General features: G+C 43.7%; 1 protein-coding gene across 5 annotated transcripts in view; it reads left to right on the forward strand.

The window, feature by feature from the left end:
* LOC120898266 (serine/threonine-protein phosphatase PP1-beta catalytic subunit) overlaps positions 1 to 10,405 on the forward strand; it is a 41,402-nt gene extending 30,997 nt beyond the window's left edge. For all 5 annotated transcript variants that reach the window (XM_040303869.1, XM_040303868.1, XM_040303867.1 and 2 more), the window contains 5 exons: positions 5,682 to 5,813; positions 5,932 to 6,147; positions 6,228 to 6,367; positions 6,692 to 7,030; positions 7,112 to 10,405. In XM_040303869.1, the coding sequence (XP_040159803.1) occupies positions 5,682 to 5,813; positions 5,932 to 6,147; positions 6,228 to 6,367; positions 6,692 to 7,030; positions 7,112 to 7,219 (935 nt within the window). In that variant the 3' untranslated portion in view covers positions 7,220 to 10,405. The remainder of the gene's footprint in view (positions 1 to 5,681; positions 5,814 to 5,931; positions 6,148 to 6,227; positions 6,368 to 6,691; positions 7,031 to 7,111) is intronic.
* Positions 10,406 to 13,097: the final 2,692 nt, after the last annotated feature.

Here is a 13,097-nt window from a genome sequence, read left to right on the forward strand (position 1 = left end):
GTGCTCCATGGCCGTTACCACGGGCCTCAGTCTAGGGGGGATGTCGTCGGCTGTCGAAGGCATTGAAGTGAGTAAATAATGCGGGTACTATAGGATACATCAATGGTAACTTTCATCGCAATCAATCTTAATCTCCACACTAAGGCTTTTGTGGTTCGAGGCTGGGAACTGAAGGAAACTGTTCAGGTATAAAAATGCGTTTAGTGAAATCTTTCTGCTGGGTAATGACAGGTAAATAGAAAGATAGACTCTCGTTGAGTTCTATCATGAATGAGTTGGGCAATTTGTTAAGATGATTCATTTTCTTAAATAGTTTTTAGGAATGGAATGGGATTTGCAAATCGATATTTTACCAGTAAACCTCTGTATTATTTTAAAATGTCTAAGGGATTTGCTTGATACTCCCCTAAGCGTCAGTTAGCATGTATTAATTGCAGTAGCGAGTCTTCATGCTTCTCACGAACCAGAGGTCTAATTGTTCCGCTACATGCGTCACTGTCTATTAGCCTTACGACTGGAAAGATAACAGCCTCTCGCCCCGTCATGTTGCGTAAACTTTCACACAGAATAAGCTATGTCAAAAGCCGCACATTCCTACCCGTCCCGGATGTGGTTGTTTGGCTGTGTCTATAATTTTGTTTGCATTATCCATCGATAGCTGCTGAAAGCAACGATTCTACGAAACGATACCTTTCGTGTTTATTGCACGAAACGATAATTGTGTTTGGTGGATGGATTGATTTACCTGTCACGCATCCTAAAGAGAATGGAAAGTATCACCCTCACACGCCTAGTTTATCTATTCGGGTTCGCTCAGCCACAACACCATCCTTTTGGGGCGTGTGTAGGTGTGCTGGTGGCTGCTTGGTCGGTTCGGGTTTGCGATCCTTTCTTATCGCACGACCCCCATTCAAATGACGGTGTCGGACGGTGATGGATCAGCGTGTGAGAGCAACCCAGCGCCTAGCTTTGTTGCTTGATGCTCTTTTGCGTAGGTTTGAGCGGTTGATGATTGATTGCAGTGTGGCGGAAAATCTTCAACCGATTGTGGTTCATAACTTTGCTGCCGACCGCACGTATATGCGGGTAGGTGTTACCAGCTTATCCAAATGACCTTTCATTGCCTTAAAGCTAGACTTAAACAAAAAAGGCACAACGATAACATTCACCGGGCGTCTCCATCTGCGCACGCTCAACGTCTTTGCTGGCGTGGGCAGGACAGAAGGGCAGAAGGGACAGAAGGGAAATAGGGCAACTAGAAGAAGAGGAGGAAATAGTATATGTATAAGCGTTTGTTGAAAAAGATTCTGTTTTAGGAAACGTTGTCGAAATATATATTCTTGTAATAATGTGGGTTTTCACAGCCAGAGGGCGGCTTGTGTGCTTTTTTGGTACGCCAGAAATGTGATTAGTGGTTACGCCTTTTATCTATGCTGCTTATAAACCTCACACTTTAGACTGCTACATACTAATCAAACGATTAATATTTGATGATTCAATTAAACTTCCAGTATGGTAGAGCTGCTACGCGTTGCTTCCACACAACCACTAAACCATGGTCGAGAGGGTGGGAGCAGGTTACTGCTTGAAACCGTCCGGATCGTTTGCCGTCTACCGTACTTTATGTTGGTGTAGCTTAGCGGTTGATTGTTTCTGGTGGTTTTCGTTGCGTTCACTAAATTAAGGCTTAAAGCGAATGGTGGAAAGGGTTTTATTTCAAGCAATATGTCTTGTGTTCTATATAAAAGTGGTATGCAACAATGGAGAACGTGCTACTGCTTACTTGATTGATCGTGTTAGCCGCAAGCTGGGCAGTGAAGTACAGTGTTGAAGTACAATTATTTAAATTATTGAAAGGACATTGTAAACAGCAAACAAATATATCTCCGAACAGTTCCCCTCTCTCGCTTGTATGAAGTGTTGTCGTGTTGTGTTTGCTGTATTCTTTTAAATCTGCGAGTTAATCTTAAGCATGCTTTTACTTAGGTGGCATTGTTGGCTCGAATGTGTATCTATTTTGATCTGAAAGTTCTGTCTCGCTCGCTCTCTATACCACTTTACCTCTCCTTCTACTACAGGTCCGCTAAACCCCTGCTCACACCTAAAGTTGTTGTTTTCTAAGCCTTTTAGAAAGGGTTTTATCTTGTTGTCCAATGTAATCCAAGCTCCCGCTCCTCTAGCTCCACTAGTCGTAGTCTGTAAAGCATATAGTGTGTGTTTGAATGATTATTACGGATGTTTTATGCTCTGCAGATAGGTTAACATAAATGTGCATTATATTTTGTGTAGTTTCTTTAATTAAAATCAGTGTTGTAAAAAGTGCGTCACTAATGTATTTGTGTTTTTTCCTCTTTTTTCTATATTTTCGTTTCAGGTCAGTATATTTGCACACTAGGGATATATCTGGTACAGTAATAGTTGTGTAATTGTATGAATGTGTGTGTCTGTGGGTCAATGATTGCAATGTTGTTACGTAAAAAAGGTGTCGTGAGGTAACCTTGGAACGCGCGACGTTCTCCTGCAAAGTTGATGTAACGTTCGGTACTTCTAGGAATCTCTAGGTCAATCTATAGGATTGCATCTCTAGGAAACGTCAACTAATCGTTACCTGTGTTAAACCTACTTTCCATTATGCATGTTCGGCGAATGTGGTTGTGCTGCTTTTCTAATGCTGAATATCGGGAAACAATCGGGAAATATTGAATTTAAATTTGTTTTATATTTAGTATTTATCTGTTTACTTATCATTTAGAATGCCATCAACGGCAAACAATTGATATCTGCTACAATTACAGTACAGTCAAGAGCAGAATCCATTAATTGTGTGTTGTTAGAACATTCCAATACGACTCCGTGGGATTCTGAAGCATTACGTCTGGGTAAGGGAGGCGACATGAGTGCCTTCGTTCATTCCCGCACACATTATGTGCACACTGTGAGCGCCTTGTGCATTTGCGCACAATTCAAACCGTTACGCAAAACTGTCATCAGGGTGAGAATGCGCGTCATCGGTGCATGGCTGCGGCGCGGTGCTTTTGGTGATGGTGTCTGGACAAATTACGATCTACTGCCGCCTTTTGCTACCTTCCAGCTATAAAGTTTGCATGCAAAATGTCGCGCACAGATGGATAAAGGGTGGTTACCGGACGAATATTGGCGCGGAACCGAGCACTTCAGACAGCGGACAGGGGTAGGGGTAGCTCTCCACCTTTTTCTCCCACATCTCGTGTAAAGTTCATGGCCAACGATTCTACTGCCACCGGACACCACCCCGGTAGCGAGTGTTGTTGGTGTGTGTTCCTCCGTGCGTGTGTTTATGTTCACGCGAAGTTGGAGGAGCGTTACGGTTGGGCGATTTAGAACAACTCGATTGTTTATTTACCTTGTTTTGCTATGGTTCGCTCTATGGCAAGCGCTGCTCCCCGTGGACGGCATTGAAAGGCTGTGGCATTTTTGCTCCCGGCAAGGGGATTATATTTCAACAACGAGCAGCAACTATTGCACCGTGATAACATCGGTGCCAGTTGTCGACGGGATGAGATGCGAATCACGAGCGATACACATGGCTGTTGCAATGATTGTCGCATGCGGGGAATGCATTCGTTTTGTCCCATCGTGTCACGTCCGGACGTCATTGCCCTTACTAACTTTATGGCGGTGGGATTGGCTTTAAGCTTTGCTATTTGGTGTGATAATGCGTGATTTCAATCGGTAGAGGTCTCGAAGAAGAAATATCTGTTAATGTAAGAACGACAAATTGGTTAAATTATGGTTAAATTAAACTGTTTCGGTTGCAAAAAGAACAAGGTCTAATAAGATACCCTAAGCTCTGAGAAGGAACTAAATTTCCGTGCGAGGAGTTCGATGTCGATTTGAAGTATATACGAAAGAATTGCGTGATACTAGAGCAGTTAGACGCATGGCGTGTATTTTGCATCTGGTACGTGGTTCCAAAGCTATAATTTGCTCAATCCATCGAATCAGTGCTGCCGGGGTTTGCCTGTGCTGTGCGAAGAATGTAGAGGCGCAAAAGGTGTAATTGTGGGGCGTAGCAGCCGAAACGGGTACGATTGATGTTATATCCGTAGTGCCGGGTACTAGCGCATCTAATTCCTAGCGAACGTGTACTATTTTACCAACACTACTACCTACCAACATCACAGCACGCGTGCTGCCGCTATTGTTACCGGCTGACGGCTGCTATTAATTCGTACATCAATTGCATTCGATTAAGCTCACGCGATGCTGCCGATGACGATTTAAACGGCCCGAACTCTACCTACTCCCTCTGGCTGGCCACCCCCTCCTCGGTGATTATTGTCGACGAACAGCGACGTCACCATTATAATAACACCCTTGAGAGGGGAAGCTTGGGTTGTGGTGATGGGGGGACCCAGCTTCATCAAATACAATCGGGCGTGTGCAACTCCCGGCCACCGTCACGCGGAGTGGGTGTTGTTACCTCCTTTTTGGTCACGTTTTGCTGTGTGTGTATGTGTTTTTTTTTTCTCTCGTTCCGATTGCAACCGGGTTTGTTCGTTGATCGTAAATTAGGTGCAATTAAAATCGTCCGCCCATTGTCAGCGCCCACCCGCAAACGCTGTACCGCCGATGTAGTTCCCTGACATGCGGCAAATTTTACACCCCGAGGAACTAGAATTTTCTCTGGAAATGGGCATGAAATCTTCGCCCCAAATCATTGTTTAGCCTGGTAAGCAGCGAGAGCTGGCTGGGCGGAAAGGTAATTTTGTGGCGGCTTGTTTCGCGAATGAATACATCGTTTCGGTTTGATTAGCTCCTCCTCCGCACACAGCGATCGTTCGGCAAGGGAATACGAATTCGCCTAGCGCTTGTTGCTGTTACTGCATTCGTGCTTTGTGGCAAGGCATTGATCTCGCTAGCTATAATTTAGAAAGCTCTCATTCTCATAGTATTGGCGGTGCAATTTTATTTTTTTCTGTTTTGCTATACGATCACATAAATACATATTTGATTTACTTATTCATGTTTACTAAAGTTTTTTTTTATCGAATATTTATTTTAACAGTTCAAGCTATTTTAATGGTCTGAGCACAACATCGATATTCATGTATGTGTAGAAGGAGCTCTAGCTTAAATCAACCAGATAAAACAGTTGTTAGTAAATAGTATCTGGATTCATGCTTCAAATTATTTGATTACACTGGAAACTGGAATGAAATTAGGCATGTCAACGCCGTATCTTTATGTTTTAAAATAGAAGAATATTTTGCGTTGAATGCGTCTATAGCAACCTTACAATACCTTTCGACCTTTTATGCACTGGTTATACAACACGAAATATTAGTTCGTAAGAAAACTGTTATTTTTTCCTGCTTTGTGCTGGTCTTCTTTTCACTGCACGGTGGTTCCACTTGTGCAAAGTGGATAATTTAATTAAAGCCGCATTTGAACAATTCGTTTTACGCGCTGTGCAAAAGGAAAAGCGAGAATTATATGACTTCCGGGGAAATATAACTATTAATAGCGGCAGCCAAATTAGCTCTAATCCATCTGCTGAATTTATATGATTTCAGCGTTTGGGTCTTCTGTTTCTGTTAGCCATTCACCGCTGTTGTGACGCAGTTGAGCATAGCACAGTTGAATTTTGATAATACATTTTTTTATTATTTTGAATTTTAAATTGTTTCTTTTCACCGCAGTTCGGGGATGTCGTCCAGGAAAATCGGTACCTATGCCAGAGGAAGAAATTCGTGCGCTATGCTTAAAATCTCGTGAAATTTTCCTACAACAACCAATCCTGTTGGAACTGGAGGCTCCACTTAAAATCTGTGGTAAGTAGTGTGCGATTCACTGTCAATGGGGTGCTTAATGATGTGCTATTGTTGCTATGCAAAAAGAAATCCTGTTGCTCATGACTCTGTTTTGCTCTTTGCTTGCCCTCCTTTGCAGGTGATATACACGGCCAGTACACAGACTTGCTGCGACTGTTCGAGTACGGTGGATTCCCCCCGGAGGCCAATTATTTATTCTTGGGAGATTACGTGGACCGAGGCAAGCAGTCGCTGGAAACGATCTGTCTCCTGTTAGCGTACAAAATCAAGTATCCGGAAAACTTTTTCCTGCTGCGCGGAAATCACGAGTGTGCCAGTATTAATAGGATATATGGTGAGAAAGCGAAGGGGAGAGGAGGTCACGATGCTCACGAACGGGTAGAGATTATTAAATGCGTTTCCATTTAAATGCAGGTTTCTACGACGAGTGCAAGCGGCGGTACAATGTGAAGCTGTGGAAAACATTCACGGACTGTTTCAATTGCCTGCCGATCGCTGCCATCATTGATGAGAAAATCTTCTGCTGTCACGGAGGTTTAAGTCCGGATTTGAACGTAAGAGTTTTTGGTTTTAGCTGGTGAATACAGAGTTTTCCAGGAATTATCATAGCTGTGGGACACTTTATTGAGTCTTTCTTAAGCGAAATGAACTAAGTGTAATGAGAATTGGCCTATATAGCACCCTTGTTGGACAAATCCAATAGGAATTTCCAAGCAGCCTGTCCAAAAAGGGTGCCTTATAGTCCAAATTCCATAATTTGAAGTTCACTTCCCTATAAGAAAGAGTCAAAGAAATGTCCCACAATTATGAGAACCCCTGGAAAACCCTGTAATGTTTCGAGGCTACTAACAAGGGTGGTTTTTTTTGTTCGTCTGTAGCATATGGAACAAATCAAACGCATCATGCGACCAACAGATGTTCCCGATACGGGCCTACTGTGCGATCTGCTGTGGAGCGATCCGGACAAAGATGTGAAAGGATGGGGAGAGAACGACCGTGGCGTTAGCTTCACGTTCGGCGTAGATATCGTGGCAAAGTTTCTGCTAATCCATGAGCTGGATCTCATCTGCCGGGCGCATCAGGTCGTGGAGGACGGGTATGAGTTCTTTGCCCGGCGATCGCTGGTGACGCTGTTCTCTGCACCGAACTACTGTGGTGAATTTGACAATGCCGGCGGCATGATGTCGGTTGATGCAAATTTAATGTGTTCGTTTCAGGTACGTGTACAGCGCGTTGCGTATATTTAAAGGCACTCGGCGGAACCATTTACTAATATGCATTATTGTTGATGTTTGCAGATTTTGAAGCCGTCGGAAAAGAAGGCTAAATATCAGTACAGCGGTACTAACAACCAGCGACCGCAGACGCCCCAGCGCAATCAGAATCCAACCAATAAACGGAAATAATAATTTCTCTCCCTTCTCAACCGCTACCTGACGAGACGCAGCAGCAAGAAGAAGTCATCGCAGACGGCCAGTTCGTCCGCAAACACCGCTACCAATGCCACTAACGATTCTACCATTGCCGTTTGTAACGATGAAATGCTTACCGGGACCTCCGTACCGTACGATCCTGCGGCCGAGCATTTGGCGCACTGCCAGGACCACGATCGAGTTAACACAGTGAACGGCAATACGGCATCAGCAGCAGCCGCAAGCGCATCATCATCTACGGGCGCTGCATCAGCATCGTCCGGCGCTGGTGTACCATCGTCTTCAATGACGCTGAAACATGTTCCAATAAAAGCAATAGTATTTTCGGACGAATCTTTGCCAAGTATCGATGGCGGTACGGCTTCGTCGCATTTACGCCCTGCTACACCTTCGTCCCTTCGTCCGAATGCTTCACTGACTGACCGGTGCTTGAAAGCTGCGGAGGAGGAGGAGGAGGAAGATTGTTCCTTGCCTTCCCCACCACCTCCACCGTCGTTACAAACGGTACCAGTAATGCAAATGCAAGCGCTTCACTTACACCAGCCCGTCCCACAGTATCAGCAGGATCTATCGCACGGCACGGACCGTTCCTGCTTTTCCCCACCGCCCACAGCGATCGTGACCACCACTACTAGCCTGTTGCATTCCACTGGAGCGCATGCGATACCGAGTGGATCATCGGGTGCTAGTAGACAGTTACCTGCCTATCCGCCGGCGGTTTCACTACCAAAGCCTACCCCTATTTGGGTTGCAGCCGGAGTTCAGCATCCAGCAGGTGGTAGCAGTAGTGTGATTAGTAGTGGCGCGCTAGCCAGGGAACGGTCAGTGCTGGTCCATGGCTATTCGACCGCATCTACCATCGCCGTTGCTACTGGCAGTAATAGCCCGGCAGTGGTTTCGACTGTGCCTGTTCTGCGCACCTTCGGTGCCTCGGCAGGCTCACGGCAAAATTCCTTTGGCAGCTAAGGGCGTAGCACTGCAAGGTCGATGCAAGGTGCAGTCCCTCTAAGCTACTGAAAACAATTCTTCTGTTGTGGGTGTATGGAAGCAATAACCCTCCCCCTCCCCCACGGTGTACGTTAGTGGTGTACTTCGAAAGACAGTGTAATGTTTGTGCATAGATCAATAATGAAACACATTCTGCGGGAGTGAGGCGAAAACTGTTGCGAAAAGAAAGTCGGTGGAGAATGTTGTTGGCAAATGGTAAACGATGCGGTTGGCAGAGGACGACGATGACTATCGCCCTGTGTCGCGGCATATAGGAAGCGAGTGAGAATGTGAGAGAATTCAAAAGGGAAAGAGAGAGAGAGAGAGAGAGAGAGGGAGAGAAAACAAAAAACAAGATACAATAAGCCCGTTGAGGTTAATGAACACAAGGAATGATGATGCGGGGCAAAGAAACATAATAACGTAGTTTTTATCGCATGATATTGTTAACAAATAAACACACACAACAGCGCACCATCATCGGTAAAGCCGGAAGCTGTTTGCACACTGTGGGCGTGCTTTGTGTGCAGTATGGGGCGAAAAGAAACACTGATGTAAGAGAGCGATGATAAAACAAGCTTACTAAAGCGATAGCAATAGTAGATTGCTAGGGCAAAATATGTGAATTAAGCCGACAAATGTAATATGCCAAAGTGGCACACACAGGGTTAGAAGAAATAGGAAAGACATGCAAGTGTAAAATGTGTGGCAAGGAAATATGGAAACTCTTGATCGTACCGGCAACTCTGCTATCGATACCAGAAGAGATAGAGAGATCGTGCATACACCAAACGAAACAGATTGCATGAAGACATGCTGAGCCACAGCTGTAGTGCCAGCACAACAAGAACAACAACAACAATAAGAAGAAAAATAGCAAAAACAGCATTGCGAGTGAATGCAAAGAGTGAAAGCACACCTGCTTGTAGGGACAAACTAACCAACCACGGTCATAGTGTTAGAGCCACTCATGTGTCTATCTGAAGAGTGCACACACTTTCCAGCCACAGCTGCGTGAAGGTTGTATTCTGTACTATTATTTATGAACTCGAAGTGCAGGGAAAGGGCAAGAGATGATATGTAAAGCATCTGTATTTATAGTCTCGAAACCACGCGTACGGAAACAAATCATGCATAACATATTCAGTGGTAGCGGACGTAATGTTATCATTCAACATTGTGAGGGCAAAATATGATTGGAAATCAATTCCAAAATTGGAAATGAAATCGATTCCCATACATAGCATAGATACGCAGAGAGGGAGTGCTCGAAGTGAGACAGCAGAGCGAGGGAAGAAGAAAAAATTTACGCGGATCGTCACCATTATTGGTATGGTGGTAGAGGACATAATGGTGTAGTACATGGGCGAAAATAATGTGCAAAATGCAAAAACAAACTTCTGAACTGGACTCTGGAATATGTGCATGCGCGTATGAGAGAATTATATATATAAATGTAGATATACATATGCATACCTATACACAAACACCCATACACACATTACTCAATACGCGATGATGGAATACGGCAATGCCGTACATAACATATGAGAGAAAGAGAGAGAGAGAGAGAGAGAGAGAGAGAGAGCGAAAAAGAGAGAGAGATTTTCCGATTATTTTCGGTTGATCGTTTTATTGCCTTCTGGAAACTAAGTAGAAATATATGTTCCACCCAAATCTGCGGCGTGGGGAAGATGGTACGCGCACTGTGAAGAGATTAGTGAGAAAAAGAAATGAAAGATCATCAAATATGAGACCAATATGATGACCCCTATCAATGGTGTAAGGAAAGCATCGGTCAAGTAAATAATTTTGCCCCTGCAAATAAGCTTGTTTATGCGTATGTGTGTGTGTGTGCGTGCGTTGAGAAAGTATTCATACTAGAGATGGCAAAGCATGATTTATTAAAGCACTGTAAATCCCCCCCCGATAACAATTCAAATGCAAACTTTAGAACTTCATCTAAACAAAAAAAAAATGCTTTAACTCCAGCTGCTCGTTTGGCGAAAGGAATCGGTTTTGTTTTTTCAACATGCGCGCAGCATTGGCAGCAAACACAACTGTGCAAGCATTTACACACCACCAAAGGGAAGTGCACGAGTATACAACAGTGATGAAATGCAATGAAGTAAAATGGATTATTTAAACCCCGTTTAGAGCTATTTTCCGTTCCAAAGATGAATTTAAAATTTAGTTATTATGATGATGACGTGTTTGTCTTGGCAAAACTGAGAACAACGGGAAAGAAATAGGAAAAATGAAAGTATGTTTTGTTTGAAAGCTTTCTCTACTGTTGAAGAGAAGATGACCAACTGTCTTGAGTCTTTTATGGTAGTGGAGTAAGGCGAATATTCAATTTTAAAGCTCGTAAACCCCCAGGAAATCAAATCAGGATAGTATGCCGTTGGGGGGTAATAGAGTTGCCGGACGGAGCTGTTTAATTTGCATGTAACCGTTTGGATTTGGCAGAAATGAGTCATTTCTGCGCCATTTTGTCGGACGCAAATGCAGTCTTTTTTTCTAGGTTTTTTGCTGCAATTTATTAGCACCCATGCACTGTTGTACCTCGACTTGTAGTGGTGAACGGCACAGCTTTCTCCTATCGTATTGAACCATTCGAAAACAAACATGGCTCTACCCGTTTCTCTGGCTGTGAACGAAGCACATATACAGTGGAAAAGAATCGGAAAAAAAACAAATGTACTAAAACGGTATGGTAGTGGGGAGCTATGGCGTTCCTTATCCTCCACTGCTCATTGCGTGTGTTTCCACTGGAACCAAAGCCGAACCAGCTATCTATACCCTAGTGTGCACACCGGAAAGTCCATTAATTGTCTCCCGTTTTGTGAACGGTACGCTCGCTCGCTTGTCTCACCCATGAAACTGAACCATTTATACACGTCACCGTTTGGAAGGCTTTTACAAACACCATTTTTACATTCGATCAATCGTCACGAAAGACATGAACAGGAACAGGTGTAACAACAAGTGTGTAGCAGAGAATCTATCTTTTGCGTTGTTGATGCTGAATGCAATTCAGCTCGATCTTGATTTATATCTCGATCGTTTGCCCTACGCGAGCGCTTCTATTTCCGTTTTCTAGTTACAGAAAAAGAATGTCTTTTTGTGTTGCTTTGTCCTTATGCTTAAATCATCTTCTTTAAGTAACTCGTGTAACAGCAGGCAAGCAGCTAATACACGCATGAGATGCGTAACGCGGTTAGGTTGCATTCAAATCGAGCAAAAGTTAGGGGAGGCATATACATTAGTAAGCAGGCAAAGCAGTAAAACAAGTAACTTATTATAATTAACATAATTCGGCAGCAGCATATTGGGCACGGGCCGGCCGTCAGACAGTCGTGCTATCACGCTTGCTGGCAGAGAAAAACGGGGGCCGTACCCTGTGGATGGACGCAGCGCAGCATCCGGGCAAATTATGTTGGAAAGAAGAGCAATGTAATGAATAAAGGATCATTATTAATATTGAAAATGTATGTGCAGCTGACCGGTTGGACTGGTGCTTCGTGTGTCACAAACACGGTGGAAAGAAACAAGCCACATCTCACCAAGAGCGATGTCCCTTATGCTGCTGGAGCTTGTCAACTTTAGAAGACGACGATGGTAAATGTATTCTCCATTTTTTTGAATATTAAAGCACAAGTCACGTTTGGCTCAAGCGCGTCACCAGTACCGAGCGAGTCAACGCCGTAGTCAACCCGCTGGCAAGTGTTTTTGACTTAAAATAATTCGAAACGCAACGCGAACTCGATGAAAAAAAAGTCCACTCTCTCTGCCCTGCGCCTACACAAGCCTCTCCGTGTTGCTGTCGCCGCCGGCAAGCGTCTTTCTCCACAACCGTCAGCGTCAATATCGGCTGGTAGTGACAGTTGCGTGACAAGGGACTCAACACACTGGAATGGAAATGGAATCCCGCCCGCTGCTTTGTCGTCGTCATCGTCGGTGGCAGACGTTGGTATGCAAAATGGAATGCAATCGCACTGGCCGGGAAGAAGGTGTGTGTGCCGGTCGCTCTTTTTCTGAACTAGTTAGTTTGGCTTCGTCATTCATTAGTTGTCAATGGCCAACAAAAGAAGAAAAAAAAAAAATGGTGAAATAATTTTATTGCACTTTAGCTTGCTCGTACCGCAATCAGCAGTAATTTATTTGCAATTACCAACCGTAATGAGCGCTTCAATCAACGGGCGTGTGGTTGTTTGCGTTGTTCATCCGTGCGCCAGGTGAACGTACAATAAATGGTGGTGGGATGGTGCCAGCCGGGATGTTCATGCAATTGAAAAAAGGTTAGGTCTGGTTTGTTAGTATCTATACTTTGGTTTTGTGTGTTTAAAAACCTCCATTAGATTTGAGAAGGATTTGTTATTTTATTCGTTATTTTTAAGTAGTGTGGCTATTGCGATTAGCTTTAATTATTTAATTCATAATTGACTCATATTTACAGTAATTTTTGACAGTTTGTTTGATTTTATATATTAATTTAAATTAACTCAAATCTAAACTTTAATTGCGATTAGATACAGATGGAGCGGTCCCGTGGTACAGTCGTCAACTCGAACGACTCAATAACATGCCCGTCATGGGTTCAAGCCCAGAACGGACTTGCCCCTCCGTAGCAAGGATTTGACTATCCGGCTACGTGGTAATGAATCAAGTCTCGAATGCCTGTATAGACCGGCATGTCCGCGTAGGACGTTACGCCAAATAGAAGAAGAAGATACAGATGATATACAAAATATTGAAATATTTTTGATTATTTTAAGTAATTGTTTCTACGTGATTTCAAACAGTAGTAAACAAGTTTGCAATATTTTTACATGTTTTTTTAAAACTTGCCTTTTATATTGTA

The sequence above is a fragment of the Anopheles arabiensis genome, chromosome 2 (assembly GCF_016920715.1).
Source record: "Anopheles arabiensis isolate DONGOLA chromosome 2, AaraD3, whole genome shotgun sequence".
Classification (NCBI taxonomy): domain Eukaryota; kingdom Metazoa; phylum Arthropoda; class Insecta; order Diptera; family Culicidae; genus Anopheles; species Anopheles arabiensis.